Genomic DNA, 24,504 nt, shown 5'->3' with positions numbered 1-24,504 from the left:
CTCACATCCGGTTTGCACGCCGGACCGGAGAGCGCGGAGGCAGCCATGGTGCGGTTCAAGCACAGGTAAGCATTCCGTTCCAGACCCTCCCAGTGCCTTGCTGGGTCCTCGCGGCCCCGCTAGTGTCCACCTTCCTCTCGCCTGCCGCAGGTACCTGCTCTGCGAACTGGTGTCTGACGACCCCCGCTGCCGCCTAAGCCTCGATGACCGAGTTCTGAGCAGCCTCGTACGGGACACGATCGCCAGGGTGCACGGAACTTTCGGCGCAGCCGCCTGCTCCATCGGCTTCGCGGGTGCAAGGGCGCTGGGGAAAGAGGGGAACCCGGGAGGATGGCGGGATGTGGAGGGGGCAGGCGCCGGAGGAAGAAAGAAGGGGCACGAGTGGCCAAGCCCGTGCACCGTTTTTTGTAAGGTATCTCTTTAAGCGCCTGGAACCCCAAGCGAGAGTCCGAAATTAGCAGAGCGCTAAAAGGAGGGGCCCGAAGGCAGTGGGGCTTTGAGCTAGAAGCCTCTTTTTACCTGCTTGACAGGTAATTTCTGTAATTGGTTGTGATTGTATTTGATAGGGTAGAGAATTAAATGAGGGAAGCTGTGTATACTTCCTAGTAAGAGCTATTATATGACCGATTACATTAACATCACATGGAAAAAAATTGTCAAAAGTACCCCGGGAAAGCCCTTAAATAGTTGGTAAAGTACAGAACACATGATTGTCAATATATGTAAATACAGGATGAGCTAGGACAGAGGGGCCCTTCTTTCACACCACTTAAATTAGTTCCCACTTTTACCTTGTTTGAGATTGACTTCTGGAGAGTTAAATGCAGATAGACTTAACTCTCCTAAGTCAGGTGAGACTGAGAGCTGACTGCTACAATAATTACGGAGCCCAAATGCAGTAAAACAGCCTGTTTTTCAGGCAAGGGTTTTGTGGGGGTTTTTCCTAAATTAAAACGGATCGCCTCCTACCTGCTCCTATTTATTGAATTAACTAGTGAATTAGAAAGCATTTTCAATTCTAAATTCATTCACCAGTTCTGAGTGGTGTGCAACACAGTGGGTGTTTTGGCTTTTCTCTTTTACTCGCTGATCTACGTGCCACTTGCCTACAACATACTTTTGGCACATAGTAGGCTCTGTTACTCCAAAGTTTTCCTTTTTTCGAGACAGTCTGGCTGTTGCCCAGGCTGCTGGAGTGCAGCAGCGAGATCGGGGGTCATTGCTGCCTCTGCCTCCTGGGTTCAGGTGATTCTCATGCCTCAGCCTCCTGAGTGGCTGGAATTACAGGTGCGCACCACCACACCCAGCTAATTTTTGTATTTTTAGTAGAGACGGGGTTTCATCATGTTGGCCAGGCTGGCCTCGAACTCCTGACTTAAAGTGATCTGCCCACCTCAGCCTCCCAAAGTGCTGGGATTACAGGCGTGAGCCACCACACACAGCAAAAGTTTTCCAAAATGATTTTTCTTTCCTGTTGTAGTTCGATACCTCAATGCCTATACTGGAATAGTGCTACTTCGATGCAGAAAAGAATTCTATCAGCTTGTGTGGTCAGCTCTTCCCTTCATCACATACTTGGAGAACAAAGGACACCGTTACCCATGCTTTTTCAACACATTACATGTGGGAGGTAGGAGTGAGGTGGTATGGCTACTGATTTTCAATTGGTGACACGTTCACAGTTCAGTCTAGACTGGTGGGTGGGTCTTGCTGCTGTCCCGCTAACAAGACACTTCCCCCTACCTCTGAAAGTCTGTAAGGTCGAGACCTTTCACAAGCTGTTGACCACAGTAACTCATATGCCAGGTACAATAAGAACATGTCAGAAGTTCCTAATTCAGTACAACAGGAGACAACTGTTGATCTTGTTGCAGAACTGCACTGATGAAGGTAAGCAACACTAGCCCAGTGCCCACTGAGCAGTGACTGACCTTAAGCTGAAGAAATCACTCCCAAAGATATCTTTCATCCCTGTTATCTGCCTTCTCCAGGAGAGCGGGAAGCTATCCAGAAGTCTGTGACAAGAAGCTGCTTACTAGAGGAGGAGGAAGAGTCAGGTGAGGAGGCTGCAGAAGCAATGGAGTGAACCTCTACTCCCCACACAGCTGGCTACACTGCTCAGGCTTCAGGCCCACTTGTTGAACAGAACAATCTGGGTAGCAACAGCATCTTCCACAGTTTTCCAAACTGGATAGCTGCCAACCAGCGGACATTACCCACTTGAAATGGAGTACTCAGTTAAACTGAAGTTGCCTTTACCTAGCATTCCCTGGTGAAGTGTTGCAGGTTGTGAACTCTGTAGACATCTTTATTGCTTGGCTAAGAGTAGATTTAATAAATGTATCGGTTTCCGTGGCATTTAGCATACTTATATTACAAAAAGGGCTTATGGAGTCCATGCTTGGCCAAGTCTCTGTTCTCTATCCCTAGCCTTGGTGGGAAGACTGACTCCCTATGTGGTACTAGTTAAACTTTTTTTTTTTGAGACAGTCTCAGTCTATCACCCAGGCTGGAGTGTAGTGGCCCAGTATCGGCTCACTGCAACCTCCGCCTCCTGGGTTCAAGCAATTCTCCCACCTCAGCCTTCCAAGTAGCTGGGATTACAGACGTGCACCACCACGTCTGGCTAATTTTTGTATTTTTAGTAGAGACGGGGTTTTGCCATGTTGGCCAGGCTGCTGTTGAACTCCTGGCCTCAAGTGATCGGCCTACCTTGGCCTCCAAAAGTGCTGGGATTAAAGGGTGAGCCACTGTGCCTGGCCTAAATTTTCAATACTTAGCCTTCTACCTGAAGCTTTGTACCCCCGGCCCCATGATGGGCCCTAAGCAAGCCAAGTCATTTGGAATAGAAATATTAGTTGAGACACAGCAACTGAACTGGCAGAGATCTACAGCCCATCTCAGTACTGAACCACAGGGTCTTACAGATACCAGATTCCTTGCCAATAGTTAATCAGGTAACTTAAAAAATACAACTTTGGGCCAGGCGCAGTGGCTCACACCTGTAATCCCAGCACTTTGGGAGGCTGAGGCGGGCAGATCACAAGATCAGGAGATCAAGACCATCCCGTCTAACGCAGAGAAACCCTGTCTCCACTAAAAATACAAAAAATTAGCTGGGCATGGTGGCGGGTGCCTGTAATCTCAGGTACTCAGGAGGCTGAGGCAGGAGAATGGCGTGAACCCGGGAGGCAGAGCTTGCAGTGAGCTGAGATCCCACCACTGTACTGAAGCCTGGGCTAGAGCGAGACTCTGTCTCAAATAAAAAATGCAACCTTTGCAGTTGGGGGGGCGCGGGTGCTGGCCTCATCTGACATTACTGCATGGTCATGTAGCAGCTGTCCACTTAAGGAACTTAAGGTAGTTTTTGTAGTTCCGCTCTTCTTTATTGCGCCTTGAATACAAGGCGCCCTGAAGACAAGTCAGACTGCCATACTCACAGGAAGTAGGAACGGCGGGAGACTTGTGATCCAGGTTTGATCTGCTACCTACTGACATTTCTGGGATCTGTTTTCTCCATAATACAATGGATGAGACTGAAAGTACCATACACATTTAACAGAAACACTGGTGATTCTGGCTTCAACATGCCCCCTCATCTGGAGGCCAGAACACCCTCATCCATCCAGGAAATTTCCTGATAGGATTTCTTTTAAAATGGCAGGTTAAAGCTAAGCCCAGCTCTAGAACCATTTAAACCTGACACCAGAAAAGACAGCCTACAATATCATAGTAGCTGTCACGTTAACCTATTCAAGAAATAACTTGTCTAGCTTACCTGTAATGAACTTAACAAAACAAAAAGCTCACATTGCTTGTGCAGGTGATTTATTGCAACTATTTGCCTTCGCATTCTAATGCACCTAGAGGTCACTTTATTAAGCAGCAAAAGAATTCACATCAAATTCAGCTCAAATCAAGGCATAAGAAAACTGCTCTAGATGAGAGGGAGATGGTGGCAATGCTACCGCTTCAGATGGCCCTGCTCTCCTGCAGCTGTACCAGACTCCTCCTCCTATGACTCAAGCCAGTCACTGAAAACAAGCTCGATCTTAGGGGTAGCAGGTCTCAGGGCTTTGTGAGTTACAGCTTTCCTTACCAACTCAAGCCATGCTCAAGAAGAGGCAAAACCCTCCTTTCACACATGCAAGTGCCAAGGACAGCCTACTCCATTAAGATGGCACCACAGCCTGGCCATGTGTCAGAAAAAAAAAAAACTGCAATTCAAACTGGGTGTCCTAAATCCATTTTATTCCCACCCGTTTCTTTAACAAGGAGAACTAAATAGGTAGTAAAGATTCAGCTGTTTTTTAAAAGACAAACTGAGAGGTGTACTGAGTCCAGGAAGCCCTGACATGATGCTACAGCAGAGCAGTGTGTGCCATTCTGGGTTGGACTGCTCTAATGCATCTCAAAGGGGACTCAATCTTACTTTGGGTTGAGAAAAATTAATTACACATGGGTCAAAAAGACTAAACTGGCAATGAACTAAAAACCTTGGCAGGAAGAGATCTCTTGTGTCAATACTTTATTTTGGTGTAAAGACAGGAAGCTGGAAAATACACTGTATTTAAAATTTTCTTGGTTCCCCCTCACATTGTGGAAACCCCCTCCCCCCAGAGCTAATCTGTTCAAACTCAAATACTTAAAAATTACAGCAGCCAAACAAAAGCATGGGGGAAAAAAAACCAAAAACAAAAACCAGATGGAGAAGGTAGCCCGGGCGAGTAGTGTCACTTGGTGTGGACGACTGAGGTGCTGAACAGGAGCTTCTGTTTCTGTTTTTTTCTTTTCTTTCCTCCTTTCTCTTCTAAAGGGAGACACAGAAAGACAGCTTAACTTAAAATGCCATCCCTTGTCCCCTGGCCAGTTTTCATTACTGAGAGTCACAGAGTGGGAGCTAAGAGTGGAGGCTCTGGAATTAGACTGCCTAGATGCCAATACCAGTCTTGGTATACACCAAGTGGGTGTCTTTGGGCAAATCACTTTTACCCCCCTGGACCTCAGTTTCCCCATCTGTAACGTGAGGTACACCCATTTAACGTGGTTGTTGGGAGAATTAGCACAGTGCTAGGCACATAGCACGCCATACGTATGTGATTCTTGTCTAGTCATGAACAGAGTGCAACAGGCTTCGAGACTGACTTCTCCATCTAATTAGCCACCCTGTACCAATTCAAGATTCTAAAGGATACAGGTTGTACACCCCACTGTATCTTGGAAGAGTTCCTCAGAATTTCACTTTCAGGCGTCATCAATTTCTCTGGGGTGGCAAATAGGTCCTATCTGACACACTAGAGTGTGCTGAAGGGTTCAGAAGGGAAAGAGCCTAATTAGTGATGTCTGCCACTGAATCCAGGCGGGAATGGCAGTACATGTGTAGTATGTTTGACAACCCTGGGCACTCCAGCCTCTGCCCTTACCAGAGAGGAGGTCTGAAGTAGCTGGTGTGTCCAGTTTCATGAAGGCTGCTTCAATAGCTTGGCTGAAGGAATTCTGAAAACTGGGCACAGGAACACGGTCTGAATTATCACTCTCCCCGTCGCTGTCCACAGGGGCAGGAGGAACTAAGCTGTTCTCATCTAAAAAATACCAGTGTTAAAACTACAGAAACAACTCTTTTTCTAGAAACAGCCTTTTATGGAAAGAAGCCAAACTCCCCCTTCACCAGTGGACCATCCTCACCTTTCTTTGGAGCAGTTTTGGGCCACACATCTGCTTTTGCTTTTCCAACCCTCAGCATCTGCCAAAGTGGGAAAGAAGTGGGGGAGAGAATTTAAGTAGCTGGTCCAACTTCTTTTTCAGACCTACCTTGACTGACTGGAGAGGCACAGAACCAACTATCACCTTTGAAAAGATTTTCCAGGTACTTCTCTCCTTAACACACTGTTCTAGTCATGTCCTCTATATCCTGGCTAATGGAAATGGCAATGAAACCCACAAGGTAGTAAACCATAAGCTGTTTGTTCCTTAGGAAATGGGTAAAGAACACTGCACAGAAGGCACAAGAGATTCTTACTGAGACCCTCAAATTGGGAATTCCGACTTTCTGGTTAAGTTTTTCTGCCCTTCCTGGGACCCCTAAAAACATCGAGCTGTTGGAGGAAGCAGTGAGTAGTACCCTCTAGTTTTTGTTTTTTAGACAGTTTAGCTCTTGTTGCCCAGGCTGGCGTGCAATGGCACAATATTGGCTCACTGTGACCTGTGCCTCCCAGGTTCAAGCAATTCTGTCTCAGCCTCCCAAGTAGCTGGGATTACAGGCACCTGCCTGGCTAATTTTTGGATTTTTTTTTTTTAGTAGAGACGGGGTTTCACCATGTTGGCCAGGCTGGTCCTGAACTCTTGACCTCAGTTAATCCCTCACCTTGGCCTCCCAAAGTGCTGGGATTACAGGCGTGAGTCACTGTGCCCGGCCTAGTACCCTCCAGTTTTTTTTGTTTTGTTCGAGATGGAGTTTCGCTCTTGTTGCCCAGGCTGGAGTGCAATGGCGCAAATCTTGGCTTACCACAACCTCTGCCTCCCAGCTTCAAGTGATTCTCCTGCCTCATCCTCCTGAGTAGCTGGGATTATAGGCATGCACCACCACGCCCGGCTAATTTTTGTATTTTTAGTAAAGACGGGGTTTCTCCATGTTGGTCAGGCTGGTCTCGAACTCCTGACCTCAGGTGATCCGCCCGCCTTGGCCTCCCAAAGTGCTGGGATTACAGGCATGAGACACCGTGCCCAGCCAAGTACCCTCCAGTTTTAAACCACATGGCTACTAAACTTCAGTTACCTAAAGCCATGAAAACTAACTAAACTCTCTCCTGACACCGCTTCAACAGCCCCTCACTACCTTTTAGTCTGCTTTTCCAATAGCTCCTTCATCATTAACTTTCAGATCCAACCACAGGCCAGTAAAATTCCTGCAAGAACAATAAAATCAGAACAATCCTCATGCCCCTGAGGAATTTTCATTCCACTTGGCCAAGGCCAGCTTTGTAACTGCTGAAGGCCACTATGAGCCCCAACTGCAAATATGCCACTTAAAAGGCAGGGAACATTTTATTCCTGGAAAAATATCAAGAGACAAACCCCATGGGGTTCAAGCAGGGATGCCTTGTCCTTAAATCATATATTCCAAAGTGAGGAACGCCTATTACTCAAGATGAGTTTGTGTTGGCAGATGCCGATTTCATTAAATAACCTTTCTTCATTATGTTCCACTTTGGTGAACTTCTCCCTTTGTCTCTAGGAGTTTGGGTCTCCTACGGTTTAGACATTTGACCCACCCAAGCCTCATGTTAAAATCTGATCCCCAATGCTGGAAGTGGGGACCTAATGGGAGGTGTATGGGTCATGGGGGTGGACCCCTCATGAACAGATTAATGCCCTTCCTGGGGGATGGGAGACCTATTCTCGCATTCATTCCTGAAAGAGCTGATGAGTGATGTCTGCCACTGGATCCAAGTGGGAATGGCAGTACATGTGTGTTTGACAACTCTGGGCACTCCAGCCTCTGCCCTTACCACAGAAGGGATCTGAAGTAGCTGGTGTGTCCAGTTTCACAAAGGCTGCTTCAATAGCTTGGCTGAAGGCTATTTTGAAACTGGGCACAGGAACACGGTTGTTTAAAACGGCCTGGCACCTCCTCCCCTCCTTGCTTCCTCTTTAGCCATGTGATCTCTTCACAAGCAGGGACCCCTTCACTTCGTGTACCATGAGTGGAAGCAGCCTGAGGCACTCACCAGATGCCCAGTCCTCCAGCCAGCAGAGTCATGAGCCAAATAAACTTTTTTTTTTTTTTTTTGATAAATGACTCGGCCTCGGGTAATCTTTTATACCCACACAAATGGACTGAGACAGTATCCAAATAGTTTGACATGTGAATTGTTTTACTCTTAAAAGGTAATCAAAATGTCACCTATGTCTTATTCTTACCAAAATGTTTAAATGTTTAACCTGAATCCATTCATGAGAAATCATACAAGTCCAAACTGTAGGATATTCTATAAAACAACTGGCCATGGAAGGGAAAAAAAAAAGAGGGGATATGGGCAAAGGAACGGTTATAGATCAAAGGAGACTAAAGAGACTTGACAACTAAATGCAGGGAGTAACGGGATTCTGCCCTGAGTTGAAAATGAAGGACGCTGAGACAAATGTGAAGATATAAATATGCACCATATTAGATATTATTGTGGCAGTGGAATTTCTCTAATGTGATCACTGTGGTTCTATAGGCGAATATCCCACTTTCTTTGGCATGTATCTCCTAAGTACTTAGCGGTAAAGTATCATTCAGGATATCTGCAACTTCTTTTCAACACAGAAAAAAGAGAAAGCAAATATATAACAGCAAAATAATAACAATTAGTGAATCTAGGTCAAAAGTTTAAGTGTTCATAATACTATTCTTTCAACTCTGTATTTCAAAATAAAGTTAAAAGGAAAAAAGCAATAGCAATACAGCCTAGTTTTTTAAAAAAAAAAAAGGCCAGGCGCAGTGGTTCATGTCTGTAATCCCAGCACTTTGGGAGGCTGAGGCAGGTGGATCGCCTGAGGTCAAGAGTTCTAGACCAGCCTGGCCAACATGGTAAAACCCTGTCTCTACTAAAAATACAAAAATTAGCCGGGCATGGTGGCAGGCGCCTGTAACCCAACCCCAGCTACCCGGGAGGCTGAGGCAGGAGAATTGCTTGAACCCGGGAGGCGGTGGTTGCAGTGAGCCGAGATCACGCCATTGCACTCCAGCCTTGGGGACAGGAGCAAGACTTCAACTCAAAACAAAACAAAACAAGTATTTGGCATAACTCCTGGGAGCCACTTGTTAATCATCTCTAAGTCCAGCAGTTAATTTTCAGGATCCCCCTCTCTTCTCACCTCACCTCCACAATTATTTCATGTTCCTTGACTTCGGAACCCTCCTTACCAAAGCTCAATTCTTGCTTATTTCTCAGTACAAACTGCTGTAATTACATAAGAAAGATCCGTATCAACTGCTCTAAAGAACTGTCAATGGCCGGGCATGGTGGCTCATGCCTGTAATCCCAGCTCTTTGGGAGGCTGAGGCAGGCGGATCACGAGGTCAGGAGATTGAGACCCTACTGGCTAATACGGTGAAACCCTGTCTCTACTAAAAATACAAAAAATTAGCCGGACGTGGTGGCAGGCGCCTATAGTCCCAGCTACTCGGGAGGCTGAGGCAGGAGAATGGCGTGAACCCGGGAGGCGGAGCTTACAGCAAGCCGAGATCGCGCCACGGAACTCCAGCCTGGGGGACAGGGAGACTCCGTCTCGGGGGGGAAAAAAAAAAAAAAAAGAACTGTCAAGATAATGATTCTGCACTAGCCTCAAAGAAGTTTATACGGACTTCTTACAAGGGCACATGTCAAGCTGTCCATCCATCTTCCTCACTTATCTGAATGCAGGAATGCTGAGTATTAGCTTGTTATCTTAGAGATTAACAAAGTGGTTTCACAGCAAGCCTCACTAGCCTATCGTTCCCCCACCCAGCTCCAAGGAAGCTGCTTTGGCTAGGTGCAGTATAACCAAGACAATCTTCCCCTCTCAAAGTGAAGAGAAATGGCTCATTTTATGTAACAGATAAATACCACCTGAATCAGAGGTCCTAGAACCAGAGACCAGTTAAAACTGATGCTGTATCCCCAGCCCCTACAATAGTATCCAGTACACAAGTTATCAAATGATTTTTAAAATATTCTAAACTCTGATTCTGCCTCAGCTATTCTTGGCCTCTTTCCTGGGTACGTCTACAGTAACATCTGAGGACTAAATCCATGAGCTTTCCTCTTAGGAATGCCTCCCATGATTATTAGAGTCAGTGCAACATTAGCCTGTTAAGTCTCTCCTTTTCCAACAGAGCGGACGTCCATGACATAATCTGCCCTCAACCAACTCCATGCTGCATAAAGCTCCGACAGGCAGTTAACTTCCCTCCTACCCATCAGATGACTCAATTTGTCCAGCCGTATTAGAATGCGAGGTAACAATCCCTGGAGGAGGTTCCCACAATAATGAGCAGCAGAGTTCATGTTAAATACCCCTGGGCTGCTTCACAAGCAAAGGATTTACCTGGGCAAAGGAAGGGAAGGGAGAGTCTTCTTCCAGACTCCCAACGCAGAATGAGGGACTGCCCTGACTGGCAGTGGGTGACAGAGGGGTCAGCAGAAAGTCTGAAAGGGAACCAGAGACCTGATTATATTCGTCACGTTCCAAGGGGTGTCCTTAACAAGAGAGATGAGTGAGCCCTGAGTCAGGTCTGGAAAATTACAAATCATCCCCTCAAAAAAAAAGCAAACATTGATCCAACTTTCAACTCTTCCATGTTCTTAAAAAGCCAACAATATCACCAGTGAAATCAGTGACCGGTATAGGAAGAGGGAAGAGCTTCATCGTTACAGTAACTCTAGAAGTCATGGTAGAATCTACTCCAACTGTAAGAAAAGTCTTTGCTTTTGAAATGCTATACTTTCCACAAAGGCTGGCTCTCAAGGATAGGTACTATCAGGGACTGGTTTTACAAGGATGAAATAGCTCCAAGAAAAAGATAAAATTTAATCAGCTCAGCGTTTACATTCCCAATAGTAGACACTATGACCTGGGAGTATCCAATTAGAATCCAAGACACATCAACAAGATCCAGCACAAGGATGCAAACTTTTCCCCAATACTCCCTACGTAATACACTTCTCTATCCATTCTGACTAGAGCTGAACACTTCCCACAGATGAGTCTATCCACTGCCCTGAACAGTGTTGGACGAGAGGGGCCCTATTCTCTCCCCCAGCAGCAGGCCCTCACATGGTCAGTACTCTTATTACTAGGACCAACCAATTGCTCTTGCTTAAATACATTAAAAGCTTAAACTTTCAGAAAAGCCGGGTGCGGTGGCTCACGCTGTAATCCCAGCACTTTGGGAGGCTGAGGTGGGTGGATCACCTGAGGTCAGGAGTTCAAGACCAGGCTGGCCAACATGGCAAAACCCCATCCCTACTAAAAATACAAAATTAGCTGGGCATGGTGGCGGGCACCTGTAATCCCAGCTACTTGGGAGGCTGAGGCAGGACAATCACTTGAACCTTGGAAGTGGAGGCTGCAGTGAACCAAGATCGTGCCACTGTGCTCCAGCCTGGGTGATAGAGCAAAACTCCATCTTAAAAAAAAAAAAAAAAGGCTGGGTGTGGTGGCTCACGCCTGTAATCCCAGCACTTTGGGAGGCTGAGGCAGGCAGATCACGAGCTCAGGAGATCGAGACCATCCTGGCTAACACGGTGAAACCCCATCTCTACTAAAAACACAAAAAATTAGCCAGGCATGGTGGCACGCTACACAGCTACTCGGGAGGCTGGGGCAGGAGAATCGCTTGAACCCGCGAGGGGGAAGTTGCAGTGAGCCAAAATCGCACCACTGCACTCCAGCCCGGGCGACAGAGAGACAGACTCCATCCAAAACAAAACAAAACAAAAAGCAGCTTTCAGAAAAGACAGTATGTGAAAACACAATCTCGGTATCACAGATAGGCTGGGCACAGTGGCTCAGGCCTATAATCCCAGCACACTGGGAGGCCGAAGCAGGCAGATCACTTGAAGCCATGAGTTTGAGACCAACCTGGCCAACATGGCGAAACCCCATCTCTACTAAAAATACAAAAATTAGCAGGGTATGGTGGTGCTGCCTGTAATCCCAGCTACTCGGGAGGCTGAGGCACAAGAATTGCTTCAACCTGGGACGCAGAGGTTGCAGTGAGCCGAGATTGTGCCTTGTGCCACTGCACTCCAGTTTGGGCGACAGAGCAAGACCCTGTCTCAAAAAAAAAAAAAAAAAAAAAAGATGCATATCACAAATAATGTATTTAATGATCTGCCACAGTCCTTCGTATGCTCCTTTTTCAGTTAAGCAGAAGAGCGTCACAGTAGTGCAGTCCTCAAGAACCAGGTTCTAATCCCAGTTCTTGCCACTAAGTACCTGCCTCAGCCACAGGTTCCTAATCTGCAAAATGATATGCATATGAACAAAATGGTCACCACAAGTTTTAAATATTCCAATGATGGACACTTTGTTAAGAATGCCCGACAGAGGCCAGGCACAGTGGCTCATGCCTGTAATCCCAGGACTTTGGGAGGCCAAGGCAGGTGGATTACCTGAGGTCAGCTGGTGGATCACCTGAGGTCAGGAGTTTGAGACTAGCCTGACCAACATGGAGAAACCCTGTCTCTACTAAAAATACAAAATTAGCCAGGCGTGGTGGCATATGCCTGTAATCCAAACTACTTGGAGGCTGAGGCAGGAGAATCGCTTGAACCCAGGAGGCAAAGGTTGCAGTAAGCCGAGATTGCACTATTGCACTCCAGCCTGGGCAACAAGAGCGAAACTCCATCTAAAACAAAACAAAACAAAACAAGAATGCCTGAGAAATCAGACGTAAGCATCAAAAAGTATCTCTCTTGGCCAGGTACAGTGGCTCACACCTGGAATCCCAGCACTCTGGGAGGCTCAGGCAGGAGGATCACTTGAGCCCAGGAGTTCAAGACTGCAGTGAGCTAATGAATGCATCACAGCACTGAGCAAGACCCTATCTCTTAAAAACAAACAGGCTGGGCACAGTAGCTCCCACCTGCAATCCCAGCACTTTGGGAGGTTGAGGCAGACAGAACACTTGAGGCCAGGAGTTCGAGACCAGCCTGGCCAACATGGAGAGACCCTGTCTCTATTAAAAATACAAAAATTAGCCAGGCATGGTGACGCACACCTGTAATCCCAGCTACTCATGAGGCTGAGGCAGGAGAATTGCTTGAACCCGGGAGGCAGAGGTTGCAGTTAGCTGAGATTGCACCAGTGCACTCCAGCCTGGGTGACAGAGCTAGACTCCATCTCAAAAAAAAAAAAAAAAGGCTGGGCGCGGTGGCTCACGCCTGTAATCCCAGCACTTTGGGAGGCCGAGGCGGGTGGATCACGAGGTCAGGAGATCGAGACCATCCTGGCTAATACGGTGAAACCCCGTCTCTACTAAAAATACAAAAAATTAGCCGGGCGTGGTAGCGGGCGCCTGTAGTCCCAGCTACTCGGGAGGCTGAGGCAGGAGAATGGCGTGAACCCGGGAGGCGGAGCTTGCAGTGAGCCGAGATCGCGCCACTGCACTCCAGCCTGGGCGACAGAGCGAGACTCCGTCTCAAAAAAAAAAAAAAAAAAAAAAAAAAGAAATTAATAAACCATGTGCCAGGCAGATGAAGATCACAAAAGATAGTTCTCTGAAATTATAGTAACTCTTTAATAAATGTTTAATTTCATAACACTTTAAACATTCTTTATATATAAGACAAACTTTTTGAAGGCTAAAGGCCCATTTGAACATTTCAATCCAGTCTCATTCCTTAGAATGTAACACTACTACCAATTTGGAACACATCTGTCTCAGTATTTTTCTTTTTTTTTGAGAGGGTCTGGCTGTGTTGCCCAGGCTAGAGTGCAGTGGCCCAATCTGGGCTCACTGCAACCTTTGCCTCCTAGGCTCAAGCCATCCCCCCATCTCAGCCTCCCAAGTAGCTGGGACTACAGGTACACACTACCACACCTGGCTAAATTTCGTATTTTTTGTAGAGACAAAATTTGGTTGGTCTTGAACTCCTGAGCTCAAGGGAATCTGCCCACCTTGGCCTCCCAAAGTGCTGAGATTACAGGTGTGAGCCACCGTGCCTGGCCTTCAATTCTTTTCTATACATTTAATATTTTTTTATTTCCTCCCCTGCCTTCTAACAGAAGTTTTTCTATACATTTACATATATATATACACATACACACACACACACACACACACACACACACCCATAATGAAATGCTTTAGTTTTGTGGTGGTGGTGGTGTTTTTTTTAAACCCACGAACATTTATTCTTGTTCTACAAATTACTTTTATCTTCCCATTAGTACGTGAATAGAAGAACTACATTCCCTTCTTTAACAGGTGTGATTTTTTTTTTTTTTTTTGAGACAAAGTCTCGCTCTGTCGCCCAGGCTGGAATGCAGTGACGCAACCTTGTCTCACTGAGACCTCCGCCTCCCAGGTTCAAGCAATTCTGTTGCCTCAGCCTCCCAAGTAGCTGGGACTACAGGCACCTGCCACCATGCCCTGCTAATTTTTGTATTTTCAGTAGAGACAGGGTTTCACTGTGTTGGTCAGGCTGGTCTTGAATTCCTGACCTCGTGATCCACCAGCCTTGGCCTCCCAAAGTGCTGGGATTACAGGCATAAGCCACCAAGCCCGGCCTTCTGGTGTGAAACATTTTACAGTATAAATACTATAATTTAGTCATTTTCTTATTGGTAGGCTTTCTAAACTGTTTTTTTTTTTTTTGAGCTATTAAAACGATGCTACAATAAAGAGACATGTACAAAGATGTTTAGGCATACAGGGGAGTATCTCAAACAAAAACTAGAAACAAAAATAGGTGGGTCAAAGGGAAGACTCCATTTTCAACTATCCTGCCTAAAGAGCTCCTTGAGGTGCTTAGAAGCTGGCAGGGTAAAGCAGTCAGTATAGCAAGTGGGAAAGATGAATAAAAGAATTTGATGTACCTCAGGACTACCAAAGTAAGGTTATGCCCCTTAAGTCCACACCGTGCTGAGTAGGCCGGGGTTGTAAACTCAGACACCAAAGCTTTGCATAAGGTCTAACTGATGGGTGAATTCATTAAATTTCACCTGTTTACCTGCATGGGAACCTGGACTTCTGCTGAGAGGAGAAATGGAGAGGGCCCCATGGCCCTCGGTGCTGGTGGGACCCAAACCAGAATCAGAGGAGCAGGTATAAGAATTGAAGGCAGGAAACTGCTGTAGATTCTCGAGGGGAATGTGGACTTCTGGGTCTGCAAAGGAAAGATAACCCTTGTAAACCCATTTACAGAATTCAATTTTTTTTTTTTTTTTTTTTTTTTTTGAGATGGGGTCTCACTCTGTCACCCAGGCTGGAGTGTAGTGGTACGATCTCTGTTCACTGCATCCTCTGCCTCCCAGGCTCAAGCGATCCTCCCACCTCAGCCTCCCAAGTAGCCGGGACCACAGGCACGTGCCACCACACCCAGCTAATTTTTTGAATTTTTAAAGAGATGGGGTTTCACCATGTTGCCCAGCCTGGTCTTGAACTCCTGAGCTCAAGTGATCTGCCCACCTTGGCCTCCCAAAGTGTTGGGATTATAGACGTGAGCCACCACACCTGGCCTGAATTTTTCAAATAGTTTCCAACAGTTGAGGACATCACACATGCGTACCCCCAAAGGTCTAGAGGATGCAGACAGAAGCTAAAACCCAAATTTACAATAACTGTCCTTCTATAATGTCTTTAATATAGTTAACCTTGTTCTAACTATTCATAATTGAGGCGGGGTAACAAACATGCAGATTAATTACATTGTTCTACTTGTCTTGATATTTCCATAATAAAAAGGTTAAAACAAAAAATCCTATTCCTGAAATATCAGTTTTCTCAAAGTTCAGGACATGTGCCAAACACCTACACGGTGTTGGGACCCCAATTATACACTTGTCCCACTTGAGATATAAAATGTATGTTTCCATGCCATATGGAGTCAAAACACCGAAGTCCTTTTCTGGGCCAAGGACTCAGTTCCTTGTGTTCTAGTGGATAATGGGACCTCAGGTCACACTAATCCCCTGGATTCAATGAAACTTATTTTGGAGAACCAGATCAAAAGGCTGTGCTTACTGCTACGAAACATATCTTAAATCCAACTTCCTGCATTTCCTAGTCTATCAAAGTTTCCATCTTATCAGACCTACCTGGCAGACTTGCTGTGTATAGCTGGTCCCTTTAATAAAGAGTCAGAGGTAAGGTCAGTGATCCAGAGAGCATGGGGAACGATGGCCCCCAGCATTCTTAGCGAAGCCCCAATTCCCATCTCTGGAACAGGTGTATATCACCCACTATTACCAAGGCTGAATTTCCTCTTAATCCTTACTATGTGCTAGGCACTTTGACCCATATTAACTCATTATATTTGCAAGCAAGCCTATTAAGGAGGTGCTCTCATGATTCACATTTAAAAGTTGAAGAAAACAAGTGGCTAAGGTCTGGCTCCCGGGTCCCAGACACAGAGTTCTATACAATGATGTACAGCAGTGCTAGTCAAAGATGAAAGTTCCTGAACTTACACTTGCCCTGTTTCTTGTTCTCCTCTATCTCAATCCTGCGCTCTCGGCGGCGTTCCTCCCGAGCCTTCTTTTGGCGCTGACGTTTCCTCTTCTCAATGTCATCTGCAGATTGGTCAGGTTGTAAAGAGGTACACCCAGGACAACATGGTCATTACCTCCTCCCAGTATTAGCAGCTAAGCCCACAACAGTAGGCCCAGCTGGACTAGATGAACAGATGAAATGTTTAGGAGGTACTAAGACTCATGATACAGTTCCATAAGTTTCCTCCCCCACTGGGTGTCTAGCCACAAGAATCCCTGAACCCTACTATAAAGAGAAGCAGAGCAGGGGCATTCTCACCTGAGAACATCTCTAGGGTTTCCTTAGAGACCACAGGAGGTTGCAAAGCCAGTTCACAGATGCTGAACTCACAGGTGAGTGGCAAGTGAGAGAGATATCTGTGACGCTGTCGAACATCCTACATTGGAAAAAGGACCAATACTCAACAAAAGCAAGCCTAACTCTGAAAGCAGGGGGTCCTAACCCCGATATCCAACACTATATACATAACACAGCCAGCACTGGGGCTGGAAACAGTAGTGCTCAATTATCCTCATTTTGAAAAGCCAAAGAGAAACTGTCAACCTACAGCAAGGTGGAATAAGCAACCAAATCCAGTTATTTTTGGTTTGTACTGCAAAGGAGTGAACTGAGTCCAGCAACAAATAATCTAAAGCCCATCAGCTGTTTCTGATTTTTTCAAGGGCCCACAGCTGAGGGGGACGAACAGCGAAGATAAAGTTATTTGTTGGCAGAAAAACAGAACAGAAAAAAACCTGGGAACCACTGACAGAATTAATAACTGGGAAGGAAGATAAAGCAGATCTCCCTATTGAAAGACACTTGGCCTGTAATAGTAGAAAATGAAGCCCAATTTTTTTTTTTTTTTCTGAGACATGGTCTTGCTCTGTTGCCCAGGCCAGCTCACTGCAGACTTGATCTCCCCAGCTCAGGTGATCCTTCTGCCTCAGCTTCCTGAGGAGCTGGGACAACAGGTGCACATCATCACACCCAGCTAATTTTTTTTTGTATTTTTTGTAGAAATGCCCTGGCTGGTCTGAAACTCCTAGCCTCAAGCAATCTGCCTGAGTAGGCCTCCCAAAAGTGCTGGGATTACAGGTGTGAGCTACCACATCCAGCCCATTTATTTTCATTTCTATTCTTTTTCTGCATATGTTTGATGAAAAATTTATAGTACTCAAAGAGTCTAATTTTAAATCTTACAACAAATTTGTGACATTTCTCCCAAGCAATAAGGAGGATAAGAAACAAAAATAAACTCCATCTTGAATAAAAGAAATATCTACATCCCCAAACTACAATCAATGAACCAGAGAAGCAGGGAACAGCACTAACTGATTTAACAGAACCCTGGCATGCTGAGGGGACACTTCACTTACAAAGAATTCACAGCACCATCACTGACAGAAAGACTAAAAATACAAAAACTAGGCACTCCAGCCTGGGTGAGAGAGTGAGACCCCGTCTCAACAAAAAAATAAAAATAAAAATAAAAAGCCAAAAATAGCTGAGATGTGGTGTGGTAGATAGAGCTCCCTCTCCCCTCTCCCCTCCCCCCTCTCCCCTCTTTCCACGGTCTCCCTCTGATGCCGAGCCGAAGCTGGACGGTACTGCTGCCATCTCAGCTCACTGCAACCTCCCTGCCCGATTCTCCTGCCTCAGCCTGCCGAGTGCCTGCGATTGCAGGCGCGCGCCGCCACGCCTGACTGGTTTTCATATTTTTTTGGTGGAGACGGGGTTTCGATGTGTCGGCTGGGCTGGGCTGGTCTCCAGCTCCTAACCGCGAGTGATCCGCCAGCCTCGGCCTCCCGAGGTGCCGGGATTGCAGACGGAGTCTCGTTAACTTAGTGCTCAATGGCGCCCAGGCTGGAGTGCAGTGGCGTGATCTCGGCTCGCTACAACCACCTCCCAGCCGCCTGCCTTGGCCTCCCTAAGTGCCGAGATTGCAGCCTCTGCCTGGCAGCCACCCCGTCTGGGAAGTGAGGAGCGTCTCCGCCTGACCGCCCATCGTCTGGGATGTGAGGAGCCCCTCTGCCTGGCTGCCCAGTCTGGAAAGTGAGGAGCGTCTCTGCCCGGCCGCCATCCCATCTAGGAAGTGAGGAGCGCCTCTTCCCGGCCGCCATCACATCTGGGAAGTGAGGAGCGTCTCTGCCCGGCCGCCCATCATCTGAGATGTGGGGAGCACCTCTGCCCTGCCGCCCCGTCCGGGATGTGAGGAGTGTCTCTGCCCGGCCGCCCTGTCTGAGAAGTGAGGAGACCCTCTGCCTGGCAACCGCCCCGTCTGAGAAGTGAGGAGCCCCTCCGCCCGGCAGCCACCCCGTCGGAGAAGTGAGGAGCATCCTCCCTCCTCGTCCAGGAGGGAGGTGGGGGGGTCAGCCCCCCGCCCGGCCAGCCGCCCCGTCCGGGAAGTGAGGAGCCCCTCTGCCCGGCCAGCCGCCTCGTCCGGGAGGGAGGTGGGGGGGTCAGCCCCCCGCCCGGCCAGCCGCCCCATCCGGGAGGGAGGTGGGGGGGTCAGCCCCCCGCCCGGCCAGCCGCCCCGTCCGGGAGGGAGGTGGGGGGATCAGCCCCCCGCCTGGCCAGCCGCCCCGTCCGGGAGGGAGGTGGGGGGATCAGCCCCCCACCCGGCCAGCCGCCCTGTCCAGGAGGTGGGGGGGCGCCTCTGCCCGGCCTCCCCTACTGGGAAGTGAGGAGCCCCTCTGCCCAGCCAGCCGCTCTGTCTGGGAGGGAGGTGGGGGGGTCAGCCCCACGCCCGGCCAGCCGCCCCGTCCAGGAGGGAGGTGGGGGGGTTAGCCCCCCGCCTGGCCAGCCGCCCCGTCCGGGAGGTGAGGGGCGCCTCTGCCCAGCCGCCCCTTCTGGGAAGTGAGGAGCCCCTCTGCCCGGCCAGCCGCCCCGTCCGGGAGGGAGGTGGGGGGGGTCAGCCCCCCGCCCGGCCAGCCGCCCCGTCCGGGAGGGAGGTGGGGGGGTCAGCCCCCCGCCCGGCCAGCCGCCCCGTCCGGGAGGGAGGTGGGGGGGTCAGCCCCCCGCCCGGCCAGCCGCCCCGTCCGGGAGGGAGGTGGGGGGGTCAGCCCCCCGCCCGGCCAGCCGCCCCGTCCGGGAGGGAGGTGGGGGGGTCAGCCCCCCGCCCGGCCAGCCGCCCCGTCCGGGAGGGAGGTGGGGGGGTCAGCCCCCCGCCCGGCCAGCCGCCCCGTCCGGGAGGGAGGTGGGGGGGTCAGCCCCCCGCCCGGCCAGCCGCCCCGTCCGGGAGGGAGGTGGGGGGGTCAGCCCCCCGCCCGGCCAGCCGCCCCGTCCGGGAGGGAGGTGGGGGGGTCAGCCCCCCGCCCGGCCAGCCGCCCTGTCCGGGAGGTGAGGGGCGCCTCTGCCCGGCCGCCCCTACCGGGAAGTGAGGAGTCCCTCTGCCCGGCCAGCCGCCCCGTCCGGGAGGGAGGTGGGGGGGTTAGCCCCCCGCCTGGCCAGCCGCCCCGTCCGGGAAGTGAGGGGCGCCTCTGCCCGGCCGCCCCTACTGGGAAGTGAGGAGCCCCTCTGCCTGGCCAGCCGCCCTGTCCAGGAGGGAGGTGGGGGGTCAGCCCCCCACCCGGCCAGCCGCCCCGTCCGGGAGGGAGGTGGGGGGGGTCAGCCCCCCGCCCGGCTAGCCGCCCCATCCGGGAGGTGAGGGGCGCTTCTGCCCGGCCGCCCCTACTGGGAAGTGAGGAGCTCCTCTGCCCGGCCACCACCCCATCTGGGAGGTGTACTCAACAGCTCATTGAGAACGGGCCATGAAGACAATGGCGGTTTTGTGGAATAGAAAGGGGGGAAAGGTGGGGAAAAGATTGAGAAATCGGATGGTTGCCGTGTCTGTGTAGAAAGAGGTAGACATGGGAGACTTTTCATTTTGTTCTGTACTAAGAAAAATTCTTCTGCTTTGGGATCCTGTTGATCTGTGACCTTACCCCCAACCCTGTGCTCTCTGAAACATGTGCTGTATCCACTCAGGGATGAATGGATTAAGGGCGGTGCAAGATGTGCTTTGTTAAACAGATGCTTGAAGGCAGCATGTTCGTTAAGAGTCATCACCACTCCCTAATCTCAAGTACCCAGGGACACAAACACTGCGGAAGGCCGCAGGGTCCTCTGCCTAGGAAAACCAGAGAACTTTGTTCACTTGTTTATCTGCTGACCTTCCCTCCACTATTGTCCTGTGACCCTGCCAAATCCCCCTCTGCGAGAAACACCCTAGAATGATCAATAAAAAAGAAAAAAAAAAAAAAAAAGAAAGGTATACAATAAAAAAAAAAAAAAATACAAAAACTAAAGGCCTTGAAGGTTTGTGAACTTAGGATGGCTAGGCCTACCTCAAAGAGATTAGGTTAATACTGCTGCCTGACCCTCCATTTCTACAGGAAGGCCTCACCTCAGACATGGAGTAGCCAGCAATCTCCACCACAGTTGCTGAGATCTTCTCGGGGCTCCTCTCCAGGCTGCCGTACTCCCGCACGAGGCAGCGCACATTCACAGGGTGCAGGAACATATGCTGTCCATCTTCCGCTGAGGACAAGGGGCTCTATCACACACCAGTCTTGGCCAGTCCCCAGAAGGCTCCCCACCCCTCCCCATGCCCAAGGGCTCAAGCCACCCAAGCCACAGGATCTAGTGGCGCTCCTCTGCTTAGAGCACCGGGTCACCTCTGAAACACCTCTGCGGCAACCCAGCCCTCTCTTCCGGCACCCTCACCTTGGTAAAAGTAGTAACAAGGAGAGCTGCTGAGGCGTGTGAAGCCTGACTTGGTGATGGGTTCCTGCTGGCTGGACTCAGGGCAAATGGTCCCCTCTTTAAGATTGTCATCTGCTAACTCCAAGTCATCACAGGCCTCTGGCAACCCCTCAGGCTCTGGTTCAGACACTGCTTCCTCCTCTTCTACCAGAGGGAGAGCAAGAGGTCTAGAAGGAGTGTCCAGAGAACACACTTCCGTGGTTTCTTCATCGAAGGCAGACAGATACTCCAGCACACCCTGTTGCAGCAAACTCTAAGTCAACAGAAAGTATATCTCCTGCTTTCCGAAAGCAATGTGGCAAATGCAGACCTAAGAGCCAAGCTCCCTAGATGTTTATCTTAGCTGTCGTGTTCACTGATTTAACACCCCTTAGGAAAGAACTAATAACAAGCATACAGAAAATACTCATTGTCCCCTCTTCTCTTGAGAAGGTTTAGATCTCACAGTAATGCCTACCAGCTCAATGACAGCATTTGAGGAACGGCAGCCACTTAGTAACAGGAACACACTAACCTTCCTGGGTTGAAAAACAGACTCCTTCGCCAAGGGAGCCATCAGCACCAGTTGTTCCAGAGCAGCCACAACACCAGTGACCTCCCTTCTGCTTCCAGCCAATCCCGACAGAGCCTCTTCCCGAGTCTAACGTGGCCAGGGAGAACACCAGAGAAGGTTAAGTTTCCAGACACACACTTAGCTTGAAGGGCAAGGGCTTAGAATGGCCTCTCAACAGGACCAAAAGTTAAAAGGCAATGAGACCCAATGGGAAGAAATTAGGTGCTTAAATATCTCAACTTTGAGGGAAACAGGAAGCAAAAAGCATGCAATACCCACTAAGGATTGGAATCTGCTTAGAATCTGACACTGGGGAGTGTAAATTAGTTCAATCATTGTGGAAGACAGTGTGGTGATTCCTCAAAGACCTAAAGACAGAAATACAATTTCACCCAGCAATCCCATTACTGGGTATATAGCCAAAGGAATATAAATCATTCTACTGTAAAGACACATATGGCCAGGTGTGGTGGCTCATGCCTGTAATCCCAGCACTTTGGGAGACTGAGGTGGGCGGATCACCTGAGGTTGGAAGTTCAAGACCACCCTGACCAACATGGAGAAACCCCATCTCTACTAAAAATACAAAATAACCCAGGCATGGTGGGGCATGCCTGTAATTCCTGCTACTCAGGAGGCTGAGGCAGGAGAATCACTTGAACCTTGGAGGCAGAGGTTGTGATGAGCCGAGATCACGCCACTGCACTCCAGCCTGGGCAACGAGAGCAAAACTCTGTCTCAAAAAAAAAAAAAAAAAAAAAAAAAGAAAGAAAAAGAAAAACCAAATATCGCATGCATGTTCTCACTTCTAAGTGGGAGCTAAATGATGAAACATGGACACATAGAGGGGAACACACACTGAGGCCTATCAGAGGGTGGAGAGTGGGAGGAGGGAGGGGATCAGGAAAAATAACTAATGGGTACTAAGCTTAATACCTGGGTGAAAATCTGTATAACAAACCCCCATGACACAGGTTTACCATGTAACAACCTGCATTTGTACCCCTGAACTTAAAAGTTAAAAAAAATAAATAAAACAGAATCTGACACTAACAACACTATACAAAAAACTTCCAGAACAGAAATCTAAGAACATGAAACTAACCTAGTTTTTACAAACTATGCTCAGACAGAGGTCCAGAGTAGTAGGAAGGGTTTAGCTAACTCCACCTCAGCCTGGACAGCTCTAATTCTATGTAGCCTTTCTTATGCCTGTAATGGCATTTGAACAAATACGGCTGCAACGTATTATAGAAAGAAAGCAAAAGTTAAATATACAGGACTCTACCCAAGGAGCCCTTGGGAGTCAGGGAGAAGGGAATTCAAATACCAGCTGCATCCCTTACTAGCAAATTACCCAACCCAGGATTCAGTTTCCTCATCCATGAAAGGGGATAGTTCTATCTACCACACTAGAAGCTTAAGTGAGATAAATGTGTATAGCACAGGTCCTATCAAATGCTGATCACTCAATAAATATGGGCTTCTATTGCTCTAAGCTAGATCAGTGGTTCCAGGAGTGTGGTCTGGGGATGAGCAGCCATCAGAATCACCCTAGAACTTGTTATATGCCAATTACTGAGCCTACTGAGTTTAACCTATGCAATCAATATCTCAAAGTGGGACCTAACAACCAGTGGTTGTGATGCTTCAAGAATCTCTGTTGTGGAAGATAAAAGACCCAGGGAATTCTGTTCTTGTGTAATTCTTGCCGTTTCAGGTACTCCTAAGGCATACTGGGCAGGCCATAATACTTTCTCCACAATGTCTTTCAAAACACCTCTAGAATAGAATCTTGAGTATTTTCCCAGAAAACAAAGAACTCTAACTTGCTTTAAGAACATAGCTAATCTAAAAAACTCCACTGTCACAATTAGTTATAAAATCATTTTGACTTGTTCCTTTCAGCTCTAGAAAGAGCTTTAAAAGCCCTAGGTTAAACCTTCTCTACTGTCATCAAACAAAGCCCAAAACAAATTGGCTTTTTTAGCCATTCTCTGCTTATTGTCTTAAATGTGGAATGGAACTAACTTAATCCCCAGCGTCCATCATCTCACCCCCGACAGAGTGAAAAGGTTTAGCATTTCTGGTTTTCACCACAGAACGCCGAGAAAGTGAAAAGGTTTAGCATCTCCAATGCATCCTCTCACCTTGAGCTCCTGGATAGCTGCCTCAATAAAGCAGGACTCGGGAGTGTGCTTCTCCTCTGCCAGCTGCTGCTCTAGTGCTACTTTCTCCTCCAGAACTACCCGGTGCAGCACCTGCTCCTTAGAGGCCAGCAGCAACTTGGAGTACTGGCTGTGCTGTTCATCTATAAGAATGCCAGCAAGATCAAAGAAATGCAACATTCAAAGCTCATGATGGTGTAGCTAAATAGGAATTTTCAAATACAGCCTTTTCTCTGGGGTGAAAATGGGGTAATTTAGCATGATTTCCTAGAAAATAATTTAACAATGGTCTTAAAATAAGGTCTGTAGCTCTGCTCTTGATATAAGAAATCTAAGAAACCCAGAGATGTAGTCAAAACGTTAGTCACGCGTTTATTATTACAGCATTGTATGTAATATCAGAAAAGCTCAAACCAGCCAGGCACCATGGCTCACACCTGTAATCCCAGCACTTTGGGAGGTCAAGGCGGGTGGATCACTTGAGATCAAGAGTTCGAGACCAGCCTGACCAACATGGTGAAACCCCGTCTCTACTAAAGATACAAAAAAATTAGTCGGGCGTGGTACGGCATGCCTGTAATCCCAGCTACTTGGGAGGCTGAGGCAGGAGAATCGCTTGAACCCAGGAGGCAGAGGTCGCAGTGAGCCAAGATCATGCCACTGCATTCCAGCTTGGGCAACAAAAGCGAAACTCTGTCTCAAAAAAAAAAAAAAACAAAACAAAAAAAAAACACACACAGAAAAAGAAAAGCTCAACAATAAAGAATAAAGAAATGGTGGACCAGCGCAGTGGCTCACACCTATAATCCCAG

General features: G+C 48.3%; 2 protein-coding genes across 14 annotated transcripts in view; one reads left to right on the top strand and one right to left on the bottom strand.

Annotated features, from left to right (window-relative positions):
* Positions 1–2,358, top strand: POP5 (POP5 homolog, ribonuclease P/MRP subunit). 2 transcript variants are annotated; one of them, XM_509430.8, is made up of 5 exons: positions 1–65; positions 151–293; positions 1,481–1,630; positions 1,807–1,890; positions 1,992–2,358. In XM_509430.8, exons 1-5 carry the CDS (start codon positions 46–48, stop codon positions 2,084–2,086), a joined length of 492 nt encoding a protein of 163 aa, XP_509430.6. In that variant the 5' UTR covers positions 1–45; the 3' UTR covers positions 2,087–2,358. The 2 variants fall into 2 exon arrangements, with proteins under 2 accessions (XP_509430.6, XP_009424676.4); XM_009426401.4 differs by lacking the exon at positions 1,481–1,630.
* Positions 2,359–4,511: 2,153 nt separating this feature from the next.
* RNF10 (ring finger protein 10) overlaps positions 4,512–24,504 on the bottom strand; it is a 45,816-nt gene continuing 25,823 nt past the window's right edge. For 2 of the 12 annotated variants that reach the window (XM_001161754.8, XM_063785102.1), the window contains 11 exons: positions 23,675–23,835; positions 21,486–21,611; positions 20,933–21,209; positions 20,613–20,746; positions 16,505–16,622; positions 16,165–16,266; positions 14,706–14,861; positions 10,075–10,175; positions 5,686–5,743; positions 5,424–5,582; positions 4,512–4,810 (listed from right to left, as the gene is read on the bottom strand). In XM_001161754.8, the coding sequence (XP_001161754.2) occupies positions 4,734–4,810; positions 5,424–5,582; positions 5,686–5,743; positions 10,075–10,175; positions 14,706–14,861; positions 16,165–16,266; positions 16,505–16,622; positions 20,613–20,746; positions 20,933–21,209; positions 21,486–21,611; positions 23,675–23,835 (1,469 nt within the window). In that variant the 3' untranslated portion in view covers positions 4,512–4,733. Of the gene's footprint in view, positions 5,305–5,423; positions 5,583–5,685; positions 5,744–10,074; positions 10,176–14,705; positions 14,862–16,164; positions 16,267–16,504; positions 16,623–20,612; positions 20,747–20,932; positions 21,225–21,485; positions 21,612–23,674; positions 23,836–24,504 lie in introns of all 12 variants that reach the window. The other 10 variants (XM_054663681.2, XM_063785103.1, XM_009426399.5 and 7 more) reach the window with 7 other exon arrangements.

The sequence above is a fragment of the Pan troglodytes genome, chromosome 10 (genome assembly GCF_028858775.2).
Source record: "Pan troglodytes isolate AG18354 chromosome 10, NHGRI_mPanTro3-v2.0_pri, whole genome shotgun sequence".
Lineage (NCBI taxonomy): Eukaryota > Metazoa > Chordata > Mammalia > Primates > Hominidae > Pan > Pan troglodytes.
This window is presented reverse-complemented; position numbering and strand designations above follow the sequence as displayed.